The sequence below is a fragment of the Pelobates fuscus genome, chromosome 6 (genome assembly GCF_036172605.1).
Source record: "Pelobates fuscus isolate aPelFus1 chromosome 6, aPelFus1.pri, whole genome shotgun sequence".
NCBI classification, from domain to species: Eukaryota; Metazoa; Chordata; class Amphibia; order Anura; family Pelobatidae; genus Pelobates; species Pelobates fuscus.
Genome location: NC_086322.1, coordinates 201,403,479 through 201,426,887, shown reverse-complemented (window position 1 = coordinate 201,426,887; position 23,409 = coordinate 201,403,479). Strand labels below are relative to the sequence as shown.

General features: G+C 43.2%; 1 protein-coding gene across 1 annotated transcript; it reads right to left on the bottom strand.

Moving 5' to 3' along the window:
* Positions 1–4,184: 4,184 nt before the first annotated feature.
* On the bottom strand, positions 4,185–23,195 carry ENAM (enamelin). The gene is made up of 7 exons (XM_063425825.1): positions 23,061–23,195; positions 20,977–21,057; positions 20,840–20,875; positions 20,679–20,717; positions 18,141–18,425; positions 16,397–16,450; positions 4,185–6,881 (listed from the first exon to the last, which is right to left on the bottom strand). Exons 1-7 carry the CDS (start codon positions 23,193–23,195, stop codon positions 4,185–4,187), a joined length of 3,327 nt encoding a protein of 1,108 aa, XP_063281895.1.
* Between the last annotated feature and the right edge of the window lie 214 nt (positions 23,196–23,409).

The window sequence follows — 23,409 nt, the reverse complement described above, 5'->3', positions numbered from 1 at the left end:
TCCACTGGGTTCTTCTCGCGAGATTCGTAGTGTTGCCATGGCAACGCTCCGGGTCTCGCGAGAGTGAACTCTAGCCTCGCAGGCTAGAGTTCATTCACCACTAAGACCACCAGGGATGGATGCCAGCAGCACGATCCCCCTCCCAGGCATAAGGTAAGCAGGGAGGGGGGAAATAATCACCCTAGTCACTTCAGCCTCACAGACACCCCTAACACTCACAGCACCCTCACTCACACAAACACACACACTGCACCCCTGACACTCACAGCACCCTCACTCACACAAACACACACACTGCACCCCTGATACTCACAGCACCCTCACTCACACAAACACTGCACCCCTGACACTCACAGCACCCTCACTCACACAAACACACACACTGCACCCCTGACACTCACAGCACCCTCACTCACACAAACACACACACTGCACCCCTGATACTCACAGCACCCTCACTCACACAAACACTGCACCCCTGACACTCACAGCACCCTCACTCACACAAACACACACACTGCACCCCTGACACTCACAGCACCCTCACTCACACAAACACACACACTGCACCCCTGACACTCACAGCACCCTCACTCACACAAACACACACACTGCACCCCTGACACTCACAACACCCTCACTCACACAAACACACACATTGCACCCCTGACACTCACAGCACCCTCACTCTCACACACTGCACCCCTAACACTCACAGCACACATACACACACACACACTGCACCCCTGACACTCACAGCACCCTCACACACACACACTGCACCCCGGACACACACAGCTTCCTCACATGCACATAGCACTCTCACGCAAACACAGCACCAACTCACACACAGAACACACACACAGCACCCTTACCCACATAGCACCCTCACGCAAACACAGCACCAATCACTCAGACACACACACACTACACCCCTCACACACACACACTGCACCCCTTTCGCACACACACTGCACCCCTTTCGCACACACACACACAGCACCCTCACACACTGCACAATATGCTTCCCTAGCATTTTTGTCTCCCGGTATCCCAACTATGGAGACACCAGAGACAAATTTCAAGCAAACACAGTGCAAGCATGTTATTGAATTTGCTTGCGCTTTGCAGAACAAATACAGGGTCTTTTTCTCATGTCAGAGTTCTTCAGCAGAGCTCTGCGCATGGTCTACCCTGGAACCAACATGCTCACTTTGTGATGGGGCATGCTTGTCATTGGTGATGATAAAACACACCCTATCTGCCCCTGCCCCCTTTTTAGTGGGCCGCTGTAATTAAAAAATGCCCGGGCCGAATTTTCTTCCCAGTCCGGGAGGATCGAATGAGGGTCTTCTCCAAAGGCTTTCGGAACCAAAAATGCATGTATTGTGCAAGATAGTATGGAAGACACCATTTGGAAGATCTTGGGTGTTGTACCGCCCGTGGGTCAAATATGGGAAAACCCTGGGCATCAATGAACACCTGTTTATCGGTATTCGTAACTTTGTGGCTACCCTTTCTACTTGGAGAAGGCTTCACTACGTATTCTTTGACGTAATGTGATTCTGTACTCGGCATTTCATGCCAGTTGTCTTCATCAGAGGTCGAGTCGTCTGCTTGTCCACAATCGCCATAGTGGGTAGAATTCGGAGAATGGAAGTGGAGGTGGGAGTACGTTGTATGATTCTACACACGTAGGTCTCTTGAGAGGCGCCGTCTCTTTAGATTTTCTGGTTATGGAGCTGGAGTCCTTCCAGTTCTGTTTATGAATGGACATGGGTACTCTGGATTTATCAGAGCCCTCTGCTCCCCCCACATCGTGGTTGTCAGATGGGATATGTCCCGTGTTCTCAGGTGGGAGGGTGCGCACTCTGGAAAGCGCCTACTCCACCAACGCGGCTACGGCAGCATTTATCATGCTTTGGAAATCTTGAGTCGGGGTTTGAGTCGGGGTTTGTGATGGGTCAGACATCTTGCCACACTGTTCCTGTAATGGAAAAATGGGATACCTGTAAGCAACATGTGTGTACAACGTAATGTTGCAGGATATCTGGCTTCTAGTACAACTGTGGGTCACCCAGAATTTGTGCACGACTGGTGCCAGCGGTTGTGTATTTACTCAAGGGGGTTTCCCTTGGTAGTATTGGAGACAGTGACAGTCTCATAAATCAGTAGGGGGGTCACCCCTGTATTGTCCCGTAGGATAGGACGGGTATCGCTGAAAGCAGCCCGCCAAACAGTCAGGGTCAGGGACGTATCAGCCGCGAGGCAAACAAGGCATTTGCCTTGGGCGGCACTTTCCAGGGGGGCATCTGAGTTTTGTCATGCTTAGCGCAGCACAAAACCAGAATACACCACTGGTCAGGCTGCGTGAATGTGGGGTTCACCCCAGTTATACAGCGGTGCTGTAACTCTGCGACACCAAGTAACTTTTACAGTTTCAACATATATACAGATATAGACACTACAGTATTTGGGGAGATCTGTTAAGGTGGTAGCAAACTAGTATCCAGTTATGTTGAGGTTTGTATTCCTGTAGTGTCCTTTGCCAGAATAGTGTGTTACTGTGTTGGTCACAGGGCAAGCCGATAGGTCCTTGATGTGCAATCAACACTTATATAACAGACGTATGGATAATGGTCAAGTACTGATATAACATAACTGGGAAGGATAGGGGTTAATATAGGAGAAAGACAGTAATAAGAACGGATCAGATCGTGTGAATCACGCTCTGATCAACCTAAAATGGCCGCCAAGGATCTCACGAGAATTCACAAGATCCAAGATGGGTGCTTTTCACGCCCAAATTTCAGACACGGAGAATGCGAAACCGCGGTCTTGTCGGCCCAAAAAATTAGTGCGTCCTATATCCCCACCACCCTCAGCACCCACCCAGACCCTTATATCACTAGGCAGAAAACAAATAAAATGGCGCGACCGCGACGCGTCCGCAAAGGGAGCAGGTCTAAGGACCAGCTTTGGCAGCCAAGACCTGAAGACCCCAGTATAAACGGGAAAAAACAGAGGAAGGGTGGGAGAAGAAAGATAAACAATATACAGGGTGGAAGGGAAGGATACACACATACAATACGGCTATAAACAGTATTAGTTATAGACAATATTAAGCAATGGTATAGTAATAAGATATGAAGGAACAAAATACTCAGCAGCAGCAAAGAAAGAGGAAGAGATAAAGGGGGAGGGGCCTTTTATACCCTGTAGCAACATGTTTTTGTTTTTTTTCACTAAACTTTATTGTTAAATCTGTACTGCTGGAGTTTGATGCAAAATATGAAGCCTCCTGTCATGTTATAAAATTACAAGAGTGTCTTGTGAATAAGGGAATTATACTAAGGGTGTATAGTACAAATTTGTCTTGAGTTACACTGTAGAGCTGCAAACACCAAACCCCCAAAAACTTTTAAAACTGTATGTGCCCCAACAGTTATATGTTCTTCTAATTCGCCAAACAATAATAATTTTTGCACACTCACTCTTCTGCCTAAACATTTCCTATAAACCTCCTTACTAATTATCCATTATACTTTGTTACGGATATGGTCTTGATTTAAAAAGTTTTTTCAAACTTTCCAAATGATGTATCTATAAAAATGCCCATCGACTTTAATGGTGACGTCTGTAGATAAATAATTTGGAAAGTTTGTCTAACAGTGTTGGAGCATTTATAAAGCTTATTATATATAGGCCTATATCCTTGGACATAATAATTTTTTGAAAATATGTTGAAAAGTAAATGATGAAGAGTAGTCACAAGAAGCTAATGTTTTGCATTCAATGATGTTTCAAAGATATCGTATAGGAAGACTAAATTCTTTATTACAGAAAGATTGTTACCTTACTAGCATTAACTAAAAATGTGTTGGTTTATAATACATGTACAAACTCAATTACCAAAACAGGATGCACGGATGTTCACAAACAATTTTTGTTTTTTACCTTCGTTACATTGCTCTCAGACTTAGCTTAGTGAGATCAATTTGGTGCAGTTCCTATAGATCTCTGTTTCTAGATTTTGCTGACAATTTAATTTAGCATGAATGATATTCAAACACTTTTCAAGATGGTCTAGTGATATAAATTTGATCACACTTTTTTAAGATACTTTTTAAGAAGTCTCGGATTAATTTTGATATGTTCTTAATCTTATCTGTACTGTTTCGTTATTATTTGTTAAGTACTAAACAATCTGGCACACTGCTATCTGCATTGACTTTGCTTTCCTGTGGTTGGTACAACACAGAAGACCCATCAGGCCTAATAAGACCTGCATCGGTTGTTGCCTCTTCAATGGGAATGTCATGCTTTAAAGAGAATGCACTTGGTTTGCCTCCACCTACATTTTTCAAAATATTAGCTGTATGGTTTTGCCTGTCTTTGGAACAGGTCAAAATACGTAGTAATTTTCCAGTTGCTTTATTTGGCAAGACATCATTCTCTATTCTTCTGTAAAGTGATCCATCATCCTGGATATTTATCGATCGTCCTTCTGTATTTTCAATAGTCATAGCAATTTTCTTAGGAGAAGTTGATAGGTCTATGTCCGAATCTCCTCTACTGCATGGTTTTGAGTCAATAACATCCAAACTGTAATGTGGATGTTCCTTTTTCTGGTCATGACATCCTTTAGTTAAGCACGGTAATGTTTCATGGTGTTCTCTTTCAGAAGTCATTATTTTTTCGTAATTTGTGATATTGCAGCCTTTTGTTAGTGTATTGCTGTTCTGGTTATAACCAACATTTGGAGAATCTATTACATTTCTTGTATGTTGCCTGTGAGTTCTATCTTGATATGGGACCCATTCATTATATTCATTTAGGGTTAATCTAAAATCATTGGGGCTTTCCATGGGTCCTGAAGGAGTCCCTGATTGCACATCAGAAAGTTTACAGCAAACATATAGCAATTGGTTGGTGTGTCCTCCTGTTAGGTCACCATCGACTATAGGAAGAGTGCAGGTGTAATGCCTGGAACCTCCATAGTCTATTCCCATTTCTCTTTGATATGAGGGCTGTCCTCTCATACCAGAAGGATAAGTATCATAATTTGTGCGAGAATGTGAAAATTCAACTGGATTGTAACTCCAGGAACGCATTTCAGAATAAGGTGATAGTTGTAGATGAATAGGATCAATCTGATCAGGATGTAGTTCACTTCCAATATTAAATTGCTCACTTTCTGTTGTCTCAAACTGTCTATTTGCCACATGTGGTATATTTTTATTTTGTGTTTGTGAATAAGCATCATAACCAACAAAATCATAGGAATTGACTGCTTTGTGTGGGGTCATGGGGGAGTGTTTGACTTGATACAAAGGTCTATTGGCAGCAAAGGTGGGATTCTCAGGGTATTTTGATGACTCTAGATTGGAAATTAGAACATATCTTCTTTCACTGGTTGGAGCTCCATCATTGATAATATATATATCTTGACTTATTGGATTTGCTGGGGTATGCTGAGCATCCACTAATGGGTCTAGCTGGTCATATTGAGGGCTTTTAAAACCTATTCCATTGTCCCAAGATTGTTTTCCTGTGTTAGGTACATTGCTAGCTTGGCCATAAAATTCAGTCTCTGGATAAAGATCAATATTTCTTTGGCCCAATATGTTATATTGTGGGTTTCCATGTTGATCTATTGTCTTTTCCCAATCAATATTCAATGAATTGGCTGGACTTTGCCCCAGGGGGTTATTGTGGAGCACTGGGTTGTCACTTGAAGTAATTGGACTTAAAATAAAAATGGTTTCCTGCTGTGGCCCAGAATTAATTCTAACAGTTTCTGTGTTGCCTTGTTTGCTGTTCCATGTGTTAACTTTCTGAAAAACTCTTCCATCTTTCTCATAAAATGTAGCATCCCCTGCGGGTGGAAGAACTTCACTTTGTTTAAAAAAGCCATTATCCTTATTTAGAACTTTGCCGATTTGACCTCGATTATTGACTTTATTATGCTGTACATAATTTTTCTGATCACTCCCCTTGTTTTGATGTTGAATAGGCTGCTGATTAGAAAACAGCCCCCTTGGGATATTTTGCTTATGATCTGTAGTAATTGGCTGTCTTTTATATTCATTTATATGTTCATTGTTTCGTGGATGGACAAGGATAAATTTTTGGTTAGGTGAGGTGTTTTTGTTAACTTGCCAAGGTGAATGATCTTTTACTGGACTATTTTCATAATGTTTCATGGGATCTCCAAGGTATGGCCTAGTACTACCACTATGTGGCTGAACATCTTCATGTCTTGACAACGTGGCTCCAGGATCTTGGAAAATACCCTTGTAGCCATTAGCATGGCCTTGCCTCAACACATCTGTTTTTCTTGCTGCATAAGAGGGCTGGGTTTCCTTGTGGCTAGGCATTTTTCCAGAATCAAAACTATTTGTTAAGGGGGCTTTATTGATTAAGTGATTATGTGGGCGAATATTGTTTGGATTGTCTCCACGCCCTACTAGAATTTTGTTAACTGTGTAATACTTATGTTGGGGGTTTTGTAAAATATTCTGCTGATATGGTGGCCTATATATGTTGTGTGAGGGTCTGAATGAACTAGATAATATCTCTATATTTCTTCTGTTATTACCAGGTATAAAAGGTCCAGCTGCTGGTAATATATTTTGACCATCTGGTCTAACATTTTGTGAGTTCTCACCAACCAGACTTGTATTATGTGTGGCATTGTTTCCCAGGATTGGGCCTACTGTTGTTGAAATTATGTCAACTGTTACATTGCTTGACTCGGTTACTGGACTCTCTGCTTTCGGGGGCTCTTTCTCGGTTTTAGCTTGTTCTTCATCTTCATTTGCTTCTTCAGAATTATAAGGTGGTCTATTCCCAAATCCATAGAATCCAAAGTAGTTGCCCTGTTGAAAATTAGAAAGTAATGTATATGTTACAGTCACGATCATTCATTGATAAATTTAAAACCAGCCGTTACAATGGCAGAATAATGTCAGAAAGGAACTGTTTAAGGATAGAGGTGTTACACAACAAGCACTATATTTTAAAATAGTGAAAAACAATCCAATATTATTTATATAGATATTAGTATCTAGCAGCTACCACTGTATGTGTAATCCTCCCAAGGAACACACATATCGTACAAATCAAAAATAAAAACACAGTGGAGCGTTATTTAAATGTTTAAAATACCAATAATCAATTTAGAGCCCTTTTGCATTTATTGGACAGTTAAAGGACTATTAACTGATTATTGGTAATTTAAACATTTTATTTGTTGTTTTGTAATTTTTACCATTGATGATCAGAAGGTGGTATGGTCCTGAACTATAGAGAACACCATATTTTTAATATTGTTAAAGCTGTATAATGCTATTTTAATTTGTTGTGTCCAAATTTGGAGTGGGAGGGGGGGAGGGAGGGGTGGGGAGGAGACATCCTTTGAAAATTGCTGTGTAGAAAAAGGGAGTGGTCGCCCTAACAGACCAAAAAGATTGATAAATCAGAGCTATGATTATTAGCACTGGAACATGTTAGTATTCCACTAGAGTTTTCCACTTTATTTAAACAATCTATACTATGTGCCTAATGGGTTGGGTGAATCTGGAGGTTAACTTCATCAGAGGTGCCTCTGATGAAGTGAACCTCCAGATTCACGAAAAGCGTTAGACGGATTTAACAGGAACAGGAAGGGCATTGGAATGCAATTATGCTGGAGCGCATCAGCTGACAGGATCAGCACCAGGTGAACTTGCTTGCCACTTCACTGCCTGGACTTGGAGGTCGAGTAGGTGCTCACACTTCTCCCACAGCCGGCAATTGGTAAGATCGAAGCAACCCATTATACAGCGTTATGGAATTTGCTGGCACTATATAAATAATAAAATAATAATAACAATAACTATTTCAGAGGGGGGCCATGGCCATGCTGTGCCCCCCCCCCCTTGTGCCACCTCAAATGCCGGCAACTTGCTGGCCATGTTCTTAAATTCTATTCCCTCAGACTGTAACAGTCTGTGACAGGCTCCCCGGCACAGGCCCCACCCCCACCCCAAACCAAGCCCCGCCTCCCACACATAAGCCCCGCCCCTGCCGTTACGCAGCAGACCTTGGCTGTCTGACCCCCAGCAACAGCCTCCAGTGACAGGTATGCTTGAAATGCTTGTGTGTCTGTGTATCTGTCTGCTTGTGTGTGTGTGTGTCTGTTTGTCTGTCTGCTAGTGAGGAAGCTTGTGTGTGTGTGGACTCAGCAGTCTGTGTATGGACTCAGCAGTCTGTGTGTGTGTGTGGACTCAGCAGTCTGTGTGTTTATGGACTCAGCAGTCTGTGTCTGTTTGTGTGTGTATGGACTCAGCAGTCTGTGTCTGTTTGTGTGTGTATGGACTCAGCAGTCTGTATGTCTCTGTGTGTGTATGGACTCAGCAGTCTGTATGTCTCTGTGTGTGTATGGACTCAGCAGTCTGTATGTCTCTGTGTGTGTATGGACTCAGCAGTCTGTGTGTGTGTATGGACTCAGCAGTCTGTGTGTGTGTGTATGGACTCAGCAGTCTGTGTGTGTGTGTGTGTGTTTATGGACTCAGAAGCTTGTGTGTGTATGGACTCAGCAGGCTGTGTGTTTGTGTGTGTGGACTCAGCAGTCTGTGTGTGTATGGACTCAGCAGGCTGTGTGTCTGTGTGTGTGTGGACTCAGCAGGCTGTGTGTGTGTGTGTGTATGGACTCAGTAGTCTGTGTGTGTGTGTGTGTGTATGGACTCAGTAGTCTGTGTGTGTGTGTGTATGGACTCAGTAGTCTGTGTGTGTGTGTGTGTGTATGGACTCAGCAGTCTGTGTGTGTATGGATTTAGCAGTCTGTGTGTGTCTGTGTGTGTATGAACTCAGCAGTCTGTGTCTGTTTCTGTGTGTATGGACTCAGCAGTCTGTGTGTGTGTGTGTGTATATGGACTCAGCAGTCTGTATGTGTGTATGGACTCAGCAGTCTGTATGTGTGTATGGACTCAGCAGTCTCTGTGTGTGTATGGACTCAGCAGTCTGTCTGTGTGTGTGTGTATATGGACTCAGCAGTATCTGTGTGTGTATGGACAGCCACCTTAAATCCTAGACATTAACCCAAGTAGTCAGGCGGTGGATCTATCAAGCAGGCTCCGTTGCATCCCCTTTTTATACAACAGTACACACTGCACCTATTTTGTTTGATCACTAGTTTTTGTTTTGGTTCACATATTAGTATTAAGTGTCTTAACATGTAATAAAGTTTTTAACATTGTTATTTACCTATTTTTGAGTTATTTATCCTTTGTATGGGTAATTCCTGTGGATGTTTTTTGAAATCTGGCACCTGAGCAAGTATTGGGTCCTCATCTTCAATATACTGGCTTATGGGATTTTTTCCTTTTTTTCTGTCATACCAACCAATTGAGTTATGCCCTTTCTTTTACCCATTTAGTCCAGCCCTTGACTATTGGGTCAGTATGTTCTGACCTCCTAGTCACTTTCTTTTTAGAAATTGAAATAGGTAGCCATGGTCTAGTGGTTAAAACACATTAACGATTCCCCGGAAACTAGCCCCCGCTATGTTTGGAAGTATCAAAAACATATAGATGATATGTGCCAGGGAGTATTGGATCTTTGGATAGAGAAATAGGAAGGATTTCATAAAAGCCTTGACTTTTAATCAAAAGACAGGAGAGCCAGGGACAGGTTTTTAAGGAGATTTAATAAATGTTGCTTGGATATGAAGAGTACAATGGAACAATTGTATATACAACATGCAATGTCAAATATTAAGTCAGGGGGTGGGGCCGGTTCGCCATGCTGGTCGGTCGCAAGTTGGATGAGCTCCTGCCTGTTCTCACCTAACGAGCAAAAACTAAGCGGAAAACCTGCCTAAATTCACTGGAAAATCTGCCAGCTGACTCACGACGACAAACTGCCTACTCTGAAGACCTCAGATCCGACAGATGTGCACCCCAGCGGGGAGATCGTGTGCCCGGGGCCTGCGGCCTGCTGAAGCGGGGAGCGGGGTGGGCGGCCGCCGTCCAGCTCAACCGCTGAGAGTCTGGTGTGGATCCCGGACGGATTGTCTCACTGACCTTGTCACCCCCCCCTATGGACCGGTGGGGGTTATCCCGGTCACCGATGGCCCTGCACAACCACCCTCGGGGCCCCCGGCAGCTCAACAAAACTCCTCCACTTTAAGCGAAGTCCCTAACAATATGGCGGTGGGGCCTACATCGCTCCCGCCATCTGCAACACACGATGGAAACATTAACACTGTGGCCGAGTGTATACTCACCCGGATAGAGAATAGCTTTCAACGCTTCTGGGCACTACTGGAACAGCGCATGACCTCAAATCCAGTCCAAGCAGAAAAGGAGAAGACAGGAGATGGGCTGGGGACGGAGCGACTGCCCCCGGGCGCTCCTACTTACCTACCCAGGCTGAGGGCCCAAAGGAGAAAGCCCTTAAAGCATCGCCCACCTCGCAGGAAGACCGCCCGCCGCTGGCGGCGGATGACCAACTGGATCTCCCACTGCACCCGATACGGGAAAGCCTCGAACTCTCCTGGCCACCGATCCTGTGGTTTAATGATGCAGCCCTCTCTAAAGGCCTGGGGCCGGAGGAAGACCCCGATCCGCATGCAGCGCTCTGCCACCTCCCGTGACCTGAAGGATCCTGCAGCCACTCTGCTGAGAATAGGCATTGGATGACATGGACTGGTCTCCCAGCCGTGGGATTACACAGAGCTGGCATCACTGTCATGTATATCCTACCCGCGGCAGTTTACAGCTTGCCTCTGACTCTCACGATACTGTTCTGTGTCATATTTAATTTTGGTGCAGGAGTTTGCTTGAATTCCTTGAGGCTACACACTGCTTTCATCTTTTAGTTTAGTTCTGAGTAGACCTGATTTTTTCTTTTTCTTTTTTTTGCGACCCACACCCTGCTGAAGTTGGGTCCAATGTAGAAATGTGTGAACCAGTGACTTTCTGGACAATTTTTGGCGTATGCCTGTATTGATAGCATTGTTTTAGCGGATTGCCCCTACTGAGTGACGGTCCCTATAGTGTCTAACTAGCTTGACTCACGAGACTGTATGCATGTATAACCTAATATGTCCACCACTGCTGTTAATACACTGTTACTTCATAGCTTGCTGAATACATGCCATGTCGGGTTTACTACATACTGCTCTGCTGAGTACTGTAAGCGTTTGCCGTAGCACCTACTATCGTACTAACATAAACCATTGCACAGGTGCAAGAGAAGCTTGTCTATTACAAAATGCTCGGCTCCTTACTCAATCACATATAACTCAACTCATATTATGTATATACCCCCTCTGGTAGAGCTTTGCTTTGTCTGGTTTAACACGTCTGCTCTTCATTATATGCTGATATTACTCGAAATACAATTGATTAGCAACAGGGGGGCACTATACTGTATCTTGTAAAATGCACCGCCCTACCAGTTACACATTAAGCACTATTGAATTGTATAGATCGTTGGGCCCAGGCAGACCAGCAAGGTAACTTAATTTACATGCCAGGCAGTCGGCACTAGCACTAGGCTTTGAGCCGATAGGGTTTTTCTTTAGCTCTAACAGATCAGCCTTTGCTCATGTCAATCAGCCTGTACGTTCCTGTATAACTGCTTATATTGATAAGGTCGCACCTGTCATATAGTATCTACTGTTAACCTGTTTAAATTGTGTTCCCGTTTACCATCTCACCAAAACATAAAAATGAGGCAATACCACTCTGGAAATGTAATTCACACTGTTTTCGCTGTACTAATCCACTTGTATGACTACCCATGCATTTCCCTTTTTCTATTCTGTACCCCTCACGAATGCCTCAATAAAAGAAAGATTTACAAAAAAAATATTAAGTCAGCCATATAATTAGACTGGTTATAGACCAATGGCAGAAAAAGACAGTGAAGAAGTGTTCCCAATTGCCAGTACACAGCTTGGGATCAGGGCCGGCCTTAGGCATTTAGACGCCCTGTGCGAAAAATCTTCACAGCGCCGCCCCCCCCCCCGTCATCCATGTATGCTGTAATGTTTGTGTTGTCTGTGTATGTGATAGTAGGTGTGATGACTGTGTGTGATATGTATGCTATGTGTGATATTTGTAATGGGTGTATTAACAGTGTGTGATATCCGTGTATTGGTTGTATGTGACACACACAGAGTCAGACGGCCATACACACACACACAGGCAGACAGTCATACACACACACACACAGACACACAAAGGCAGACAGTCTCACACACACACACAGACACACACAGGCAGACAGTCAGTCATACACACATACACAGACAGTAATACACACAGACACACACAGAGGCAGTCAGTCATACAGACAGTAATACACACAGACACACACAGAGGCAGACAGTAATACACACAGAGGCAGACAGTCATACACACAGACACACACAGGCAGACATAGGCGTGCGCAGCCTATTGCATTAGGGTGTGCACCCTAAACCACAAACACACGCCGCGTGTATATGTATGTGTGTGTATATATATATATATATTTATTTATTTATACACACACACACACACTGCTGTGTGTGTGTGTGTGTGTGTGTGTAAGGGCGCTGTGTGTGTGTGTGTGCTGTATGTGTGTGGGTGCTGTATGTGGGTGTGGGTGCTGTGTGTGTGCTGTATGTGTGCTGTGTGGGTGCTGTGTGTGTGGGGGTGCTGTATGTGTGTGTGCTGTATGTGTGTAGGTGCTGTGTGTGTGCGCGCTGTGTGTGGGTGCTGTATGTGTGTGGGTGCTGTATGTGTGTGTGGGTGCTGTATGTGTATAGGTGCTGTGTGTGTGGGTGCTGTATGTGTGTAGGTCCTGTGTGTGTGTAGGTGCTGTGTGTGTGGGTGCTGTATGTGTGTGCTGTATGTGTGTGTGTGCTGTGTGAGGGTGCTGTATGTGTGTGTGTGCTGTGTGAGGGTGCTGTATGTGTGTGTGCTGTGTGAGGGTGCTGTATGTGTGTAGGTGCTGTGTGTGTGGGTGTGTGTGCTGTATGTGTGTGGGTGATTGTGGGGGGTGGAGGTGGGGGTACATGACTCAATATCCCCCCTCCCTTCTTACCTTATGTAGGGAGGGGGGATTCTTGTTCCTGCTGCCTTCCCTGGTGGTCCAGTGGAGGTGAGGTGTCGTTTAGTTAATATCCCCCCTCCCTTGTTACCTTATGTAGGGAGGGGGGACCATGCTACCGCCATCCCTGGTGGTCCAGTGGAGAGTGAACTCTACCCTGCGGGGCTAGAGTTCACTCTCGCGAGATTTGAGCGTTGCTGCGGCAACGCTCAAATCTCGCGAGAGGAACCCGGCGGAGCTGCTGGCAAGAGCTCCGCCGGTCCTCTCCTGCCTCCCTCCCTGCCTGTGGGTCGGTGGGGAGGAAGGCTGAGAGCAGAGCCGGCGCTCGGATAGCGCCGGCTCTGCATGAGCCGACAGCGGAGATCCTGAGATCTCCCCTGCCGGTCTCAATGCATAGGCGTGCTGCGGGGATTAGGGTGTGCCCAGGCACACCCCGTGCGCACGCCTATGCAGGCAGACAGTCATACACACAGACACACAGAGGCAGACAGTCATACACACAGACACACACAGGCAGACAGTCATACACAGACACACAGAGGCAGACAGTCATACACAGACACACAGAGGCAGACAGTCATACACCCACACACAGACACACACAGGCAGACAGTCATACACAGACACACAGAGGCAGACAGTCATACACACACACACACAGACAGTAATACACACACAGAGGCAGACAGTCATACACACAGACACACACAGGCAGACAGTCATACACAGACACACAGAGGCAGACAGTCATACACACACACACACAGACAGTAATACACACACAGGGGCAGACAGTCATACACACAGACACACACAGGCAGACAGTCATACACAGACACACAGAGGCAGACAGTCATACACAGACGCAGACAGTCATACACATACACACACACACACACACACACACACACACACACAGACAGTAATACACACAGGCAGAGAGTCACACTCACCTGGCAATCACTCATTGTGGAGGCAGTGCAGCTCCTGGTGACTGTTTGGTGGGGAAGCAGGGACTCCTTCCTGCTTCCCCTGCATCAGTTTTCCGGCGCTTTTAGCTCCGCCCCCGCCGCACGTTAAGCTCCGCCCCCGCTGCAAATTTAAAAAAAAAAAAAAAAAATTTTTTTTTTTTTTTTTTAAAAAAAAAAACCCGGCCGGCTGTGCGGCCGCATGGCGCCCCCTGCTACATGGCGCCCTGTGCGGCCGCACAGCTCGCACACCCCTAAGGCCGGCCCTGCTTGGGATGGATCTAAGTATGTTTGCAGGAGGGAGACATGAACTTTACAGACAGAACAGAGGATGGAGCGATAATAGAGGACAGTTTGGAAGATCAACGGGACCCCCTAGAGAGAAATGTTTCCACAGGTAGGGCAAGGGCTGCTGAAAAATGTTTTAGATGTGGTTAAAATGGTCATTGGCAAAATTAATTAGGGAGAAAACTCTCAGAAACCCTAGGGCTGCCAGAGGAAGGGACACCTTGCTTGCTTCCTTACCCAATTATCTTGTAAATGGAACACCCTTCCCCATTTTGTGTGGACAGAAAATCCTATACATTTTTTTTTTCCCCGGAAGTTTTATACTGGTCCCATTACTGACTAATGGAATCATCTATTGGTGTTGATGGGGTTCACCTCAACAGCACAACCAACCCACCAGTGCACATTGATAACCTCAGTGGTCCGAGTCTAATGACAAATTAATTTTTGATCATCACCAGCTACCCTATAGGCAGAGACTTAATGGCAAAACAGCAAGTGACTATGACAATTTACCCCAAAGGTGGTATGATAGTTGACTCCCCTGATTGTTTTACACCCTCACACATTTCCTCAATTGCTGTCTAAGCTATGAGAACTGACTTTCATGCTTTATGGTTGCCAGATGATGTTCGAGAAATTCTAGAAAAAGCCATTGACACTGTTGTTTTGTGACTGTGTAGTAAGATAACACTGGTGAGACCTCACTTGGAGTATTGTACGCAGTACTGGAGACCATATCTTCAGAAGGATACTGATACTTTGGAGAGAGTTCAGAGAAGGGCTACTGGTTCATGGATTACAGGATAAAACTTACCAGGAAAGGTTGAAGGATCTTAACATGTATAGCTTAGAGGAAAGACAAAGTAAATATGATAGAAACATTTAAATACACATTTAAATACACAAAGGGAATCAACACAGTAAAAGAGGAGACTATATTTAAAAGAAGAAAAACTACCACAATAAGAGGCCTTAAATTGGAGAGGCAAAGGTTTAAAACATAATATCAGGAAGTATTACTTTACTGAAAGGGTAGTGAATGCACGGAATAGCCTTCCAGTTGAAGTGGTAGAGGTTAACACCGTGAGGGAGTTTAGGCATGCGTGGGATAGGCATAAGGCTATCCTAGATATAAGATAAGGCCAGGGAAAGTAATTAGAAAATTGAACAGACTGGGTTACTATGTAACATATTTCACAGCTCTGTACAGTAGGTGAAATAACAGACATGTAGTTACAACAAAATAGGTTGGTTGTTCAGGGACAAAAGGTTCTGTGGGCCCTGCTTAATCGAGCTTTCATTCTAAGTGGAGTGGCAAATAATTATGCAAATGGAACTTACTATTGGTTAATGTAAGCCTTTAGAAGTAGGTTGTCCAAAATGAAAAGCACAGACATTTTGCTTCATGAGAAGCCATGTATCACAAGCAATCATGGAAACTATTAAACTTTCTTCCCCACCCCCAGTGCATTGTTTTTCTTTGGTCCCTCTTTCTTACCTATAAAAATATATATTTTTAAAAACACTTGTTTTTGACGCTAGATTTTCTTCTCATCCAGGCCATATAACAAAGCCTGGCAGTGATGTCCTGCCACTGCCTTTGGAAAGAAACATGTCTATGTAAGCCACATGCAAAGGCAATTGTACTGGGCATGTGAGATCTCGATGAGGATAGACTTGATGGAAAGGTGAGTATTGTGGGAAAATTATACTTGACAAAGGAAGTGCAGCTTGCCTTAAACTCCACCCTTTGTCAAAATGTGTCAAGCATAGGAAAAATACACAAGACACAAAGTAGTCCATTAGTAGTCTTATGTTTTTAAAGAAAAATAGATCAGAAAAAAAGAAAATAACAGATTATGAAAGAGAAGGGGAAGAAGGAATGCCTGGAGAAAGGTAAATTGGAGGTGACAGAACCACTTTAAGATCATCAATAATGGTGACAGTCATTTAAATTATAACCCCCCCCCCCCCCCAAATTCATTCGTGTCGATTATAGAACTGCTTAAAATATTACCTCAATGAGTTTTGCGCTTAAATATGTTACATACCTGTTGCCAATATGGGTGAAATGGGTTGATTCCACTAGGATATGGCGGAAACATCTGTAGAGAAAACAGAGGCATATTTCAGAGGATCAGAATTTTAAAACTGATAGTTTAATACTGAATATGCCATGGATAGTTTAAACCTTTGTAATGCTGTATCTCACCTTGACAAGTTGCATCCATTACTTAAATTACTTAAATTACAGATAAAATAGCTTGATTCACTAAAAGTATGGCTATTACAGAGATCGGTGAGGAATGAGCTGAGACATGAGGGAGAATGTAATGACAGGCAGTGAGACTGGCACAAAACAGCTCCTAGATTAATCTTTTCCTCCTTGATTCTAACGTGGAATTCTATACTGGCAAAGGAGAGTTACCAAAATCTTTCATTTTACTTATTATGAACCGGATGTATCTGAAAATAAAAGTAAAAGCTCTGATAAAAGTCTGATAAAAAAACACACACACACACACACACACACACACACCAACACACCAACACACCAACACACCAACACACCAACACACCAACACACCAACACACCACACACCACACACACCACACACACACACAACCCACCCACCCACCATAGGGAATAAGTAACTAAACATCATTTTAAAAATCCATAGAAATGACTTTTTCCCTTTAAAGTATGAGCTTGGATATACTAAAGAAAATTGACTGAGCTCCAGTGACATTATTACTAAGTCACTTCTGGTGTTGGTAGATTTGCAGCAAATGCAGACTTCAAATATGAGTGCAATAAATAATATTGCCAACATATTCATGTTAGAAAAAGTGCATTTCAAATTTAAGGTCAAATAGCTGAAGCCATAAAATCCTCCCAGTCAGCTATGCTTTCAGACAGTGCAGCTACTTTGACCTTCAGCCTAAAATTAACTTTGAATTCCCTACAATTATCCCTTTAGTGAATAACCATGATAGTTGTCACTAGTTTCAATGATTAAAAAAAGTAAAAAAAAAAAAAAAGTATTTATTTTATTGATATCAAAAAGATGAAAGGCAGAGCTAGATCTGTTTGGAATTACACCTGGAGCTCTGAGATATTGAAACTAGAACTCTACCATTTGATCTATCACATTAGCTTTTCATTTATATAAATTAAAAAAAAAAAAAAACAATAAATGTCTCTTTAAATGTCTCTTTAACCCCTTAAGGACCAAACTTCTGGAATAAAAGGGAATCATGACATGTCACGTGTCCTTAAGGGGTTAAGTAATTATCAAACAAACAAATGTAAACTTATTGCAAGTTAATGGAATATCTATGAATAAAAGCCTTAAATCTTTATAGGTACCTTATATAAAATTTTTCATAAAAGGGGTAGCATGGTACCAATACAGTTCATTGTATACGTCATTCTATACATCTAGCTGCTCATTGATGATAGACTAAGCTATCAGCATTTTTGTGAAAATGATTTGCAAAGCTGTGGTTCTCCTTGGCATCCATAGCTGTCTTGTTGGTTTATTTAATTTGTACAGTATACAAATAGCTTGGGAGGGATGTATCAGACTGAGGGTACTGGCAGAGCCATGGCTTGTGTCAGACTGGTTCAAATTTGTATGATAAAAAAATAAGTGACAGTGTCAATGAAGTTTAGTGGTTATGGTGCTAAGAAGGTCCCTTTAAATATAGTAAGTTAACCTATAGATGAATCCCTTTTTTTATTAATTGCAGAAAATGATTGCTGGCGCATACAGTATAGCTTTATGTACTTACAGGGGTTAACTGGGAATCTGGTGCAGGAGGTGGCTGAGGTTGCTTTGTGACATGTTGGTACTGGGGCATACTGGGTAGTGGTGGTTGCTTTGGCTGCTGATGGTGTGCCAAATGTGGAGAGTTTATCGGGAATCGTGGCATTGGAGGAGAAATAGTATCTTTGTGATCTTTAGCTGCATTTTGCTGAAGCCATGAGAAAGGTTGCTTGGCTAGTGCATGCTGTAACTGGATCATCTGTGAGTAGTTTGGGAGGCCAAGTCCATAGAAAGATCCAACATGAGGCATCTGGGACAAGAAAGATTGACAATCAGGAGAGATCAATATTTAGAAACATAGCTTATTATGCAAATACGTGTCTAGATTTGATCAAACAATGCTCAGGAAGCACTAATTAATGCATTTTCTTAATCACATAACTTTATATTCAATACACTAATGCAAAAATGAACAACTTTCCTTAATCTCAGAGAACCCCGGATTTCTCCATGCTAATGTTCTCATCACATCTTTCACTCCCTCTATCCTTTCTTCTCTCTCATTGGGAGGGGGGGATGGAGATGAGAGCTGACGTCTCCAGTGAGGTTATGAAAAACCCTTGGTCTAGCACTATCTCATAGTTAGCCCCAAGTCCTCTGTACTAAGAGAGCAATATCAACTCCATTTACATAATTTGTGACAGGGACAATTTAATGCACCATATTTGAAGTTAATTATAAAGCACTGTGTGGGGCAGGCCTGAACTGGCTATCCGGCATACCAGTCAAATGCCGGTGGCCACGATGGCCAAGGGCCGAAGGCAGGCAGTGCAGCCCGGCCCTATGAGGGAGCACTGTTGCATCACTGGCCAGAGGGGAGGTTAGGTCACCGGGGTAATATGAGTCAGGAAGCCTCTCGGCAGCATGCAGAGCTCCCTTACGCAAGCTCTGTCAGAACGAGAGTGAGGGACATGGTCTATACTATATACCATATACTGACTGCCTGTGTAGCCCACTGGACCACCAGTGATCAATGTGCTCCCTCTCCCCCTGCAAGGTAATTTTCTTTAACAATTACATTTCTAATTTAATTATTTAAGCTCTATCCTACCTCTTATATACACACTACACCCCTGCACGTCCACACAAACATACTACACACACTCTATACCCCTATATTCGCATTACACCCCTGCACTTAACAAACACACTACTCACACTCTACACCCTTATACACACACTACACCCCCTGCACTTACACACAAACACACACACACAAACACCTCCAATATACACACTACACCACCTACATTTACACACAAACACACTACACACACTCTATACCCCCTATATAAACACTACACCCTATGCACTTAACAAACACACTACTCACACTCTACACCCTTATACACACATTACACCCCCTGCACTTACACACAAACATACTATACATACTCAATACCCCTATATTCACACAACACCCCTGCACTTACACACAAACATACTACACACACTTTTCCCCCTATATAAACACTACAACCCATACACTTACATAAATACACCACTCACACTGTATACCCTCATATTCACACTACACCCCCATTACTTACACACACTACTCAACTACACACACTCTACATGTCTATAAACACACACTGCACACACTTTATACCATCTATAAACACACAATACAACCCTTGCATGCACACCACACTCAGTCTATACCCTATAAACACACACATTACACCCACCACAGACACACAAAAATGCACTAACACCCTCTATACCACCTAAAACACACATACTATTTCCCTATAAATACACATACACTGTACTCGTATACACACACTACACTTCCTGTACAAACATTGTACCCTATACACACTCTACACCCCTATACACACACTATACTTCTACACACACTAGACCCCCTATACACACATGCACACTAAACACCCTATACAAACATTACCACAAATATACACACATATGCACTACAACCCCTGCAGGCATACACACACAATGCAACCCCCTGGAGCCCCTAGATACAGACACAGAGTACAGCCCTTACATGCACACACAACACCCCCTAGGCCCACACACTTTACAGGCCCTATAAACACACACACATACTTTACAGCCCAACACACACTACATCCACTAGCCACACATAGTACACCACAAACAGACCCCTTTACACACTACAATACAAAAGGACTCCTCTACACACATGCAATCCCACAAACAACATCCAAACAAATACAACACCACAGGTAGCATACCCACACATGTACAACACACTTTAACAGCCCAGTTCCACTTTTGTTCTCTGGTATCCCACTATTGGGAACACCAAAGACAAGACACTAACAAACACGTATGCTATAAACTTTTTGTTCCTGTTTGGCCTTAGTGTAGGGGTGTTGCCACGGGTGCATGGTTTTAATACAGTTAGTTAAGGTGTTGCCTTTGAAATAAATGGAAGTGGACTTAAGTACAAGATCCAAAATGTGATGAATAGGATTATGGGAAATGTTTGCGAAATCAGCATTTCTTCACTTACTTGCATGTTCAAGTTGTTGAATGGTCCATAAGGCATTCCCTAGTGGTACAGAACACAATGTTATTATGGAGATTTTTTGTAAACATTTTGTTGCATGTGTGTATGAGTTTTCAACCTATATTTATGGGTTCCCGAAGGTAATTATACTTCATTTGTCTTACCTCCTCGCTGTTACTGCCCCTGTGTCCAAGGTGCATCTGAAACAGGAAGTATGTATGTTTCATTACTTAAGTAGATTCTGACCTACTCCCCGGTTATAGAATGTAAAATCAGTGCAAATTCTATTACCAGTACTTACAGGGAAGGCACACGATGACTGCAACAGATAAAGGATCAATATGAAAGGTGCCATTTTATAGTATTCCTGCCTGGATTTTAACTGAAATAAAAGGAAAAAGGAGCTTTATTATATAATGCTGGAATGATACATGAATCATGTGATAGAGGAGCATTAGTCAAACATCTTTGTTTGTCTATATTTTCTATTCCAACATATACAATCTTATTCACTGATTTGTCAGGAGTTCAAACAGAATTTAAAGTGAATTTCACAGAGAGCCCAAAATAGCCAAACTGAAAACTGAAAAACCTGGAGAGCTGGCGTGGACTTGTCCCTGGGGTCCAGTGGGGATTCAGTGCGGCGGGTGGCGAGGAAGCTGTGTTCTCTTCGCTCTGCTCCCTCTCACCACACGGGCTGTCTACTGATGCAGGGAGCCAGAATTTGACGTCATATTCAGGTTCCCGGCATCAGCAAACGGTGCACGAGGGAGCAGAGCAGAGAGAACACAGCTCCCTCGCCACGTCTGACAGGGAGATAGCCACCCGCCAGGGGGGTCCATCAGGTGGCCATTAGGCCACCTCTTGGGCTCCTCCATGACAGGGGGAACACGGGGGGCATTGTGGGGTGGCATTTTTTGCTGAACCTTGTGTGCCTGCAGGACCAATGGGAACAGAGTTCCTTCTGTGAAAAAAAAGTGCAGGAACGCGTTTGGAACTCGAGCCCTGGTGCTTTCTACCCCATGCATCTTCTTTAGGTATGGGTAGGTCTGATAGACACTTTTATTCAAATCAATTGCTTTTATAAGCTGATTTATATGATCAGATTTACTAAAGCAATCGCCATGGTTACATTACCAGTTCATAACACAAGGAAACAGTATGTTCAAGTATTATGACTGATAGCAGACCAGAGCAGGTGAGCATGCAATCAGGTTCTTATTTACCTTTTCTGTACACATCAAAAAATAACCTGCAGCAAAACAACATAACCTGGGGTTGGAGACATGGAAGGTTAGGCTATAAAAATAGCAGAGGGGGAAAGGTTTTCACTAATGTGAGATTTAAAAGTGAATTCAATGTGAATTTCAAAGGTGAGAATAACCAAATTGGAAAAATAGTCTCTAACTCAGGTATGATTCCATTTCGACTACTTTGGCCTTAAATTTGAGTTCTCACTTTATATAATGACCATGCATAGCTTGGAAGAACCCTACAATTCATTTCTGTTCTGGCAAGACTGAAAATGTTCAGGGTTATTTACTGACTCATCTAAAATTAAACAAGGTTATTTAATGAAGTGAGAACTCAAAATTAATTCAAAGTGAATTATAAATTAATGCCAGAATAGCAATACTGAACGCATTCAGTTCCAGTTTGTCTATTTTGACCTTAAATTTGAAATTCACTTTGGATTCACCTTGAATTCACACTTTATTGAATAACCTTGCCTAATTTTAGATGGCCCAGTTGGCTTGAAATAGAACATATTTTATTACACTTTAGCTTTACTTCTTAACCCATTTGCGCCAATAGGGCATGCCATTATGTCTCAAACAGCATTGGCTTTAATGATGTTAGGGCGTAATGACAAGTCCTAATGTCGATGCCGGTAAAGCCCTCCTGAATCCCCCCAAATTATATTTACCTTGCCGGATCCAATCAGGGGGGACTGCCCAACAACTCCTGCAGCCAATCTGTCGATTAAAGTTATGGGATTGCAATGACACTGTGAGCACATAATGTGTATTGGCTGGATTGCAAGTTTGTCTGCAGGAGGACTGCCTGGGTCGTCTAAAAACCACTGTGTCAGAACTCCAAGATGTACTCCACTACTGACCCAAACGCACACAAACAAAACTGGGACTTTTTGGACCAATGGATCAAGAGGAAATAGAATGAAGCATATGCTTAAAAAAACACTCTGCCTACAGTTAAGTATTGTGATGCTCTGTGGCTGCTTTGCATTCTCTGGCAGCGTGTGGAAGGCAACATGGATTCATTGAAGTATCAGGAAATCCTAGGAGAAAACATCATGCCATCTGTGAGGAAGCTGACGTTTGGGCATTGTTGGACCTTTCAACAAGACAATGATTCCAAGCATACCTCAAATTCCACCAAGGCTTGGTTGCAGAAGAACTCCTGGAGACCTGACTTGAACCGCATAAAAAATTTCTGGTGGAATTTGAAGAAGGCAGTTGCAGCATTCAAACTCAAGAATTTTACTGAACTGGAGGCCATTGCTCATGAGCAGTGGGCTGAGAATCCCCAGGAGCTGGTGTCTGGCTATGCATCTAATTTGCAGTAGGCAACAACAGCAAAAAGGTGGTCTACTAAGTATTAAAGATGCTTGCCATGAAGGGGTTGAATAATTTTGAGACTGGGGAAGTCTTCATCATTTTTTTTCATTGTATTTAGGGTACACCACTTGAAGCATTAATTGTGTTACATAGTT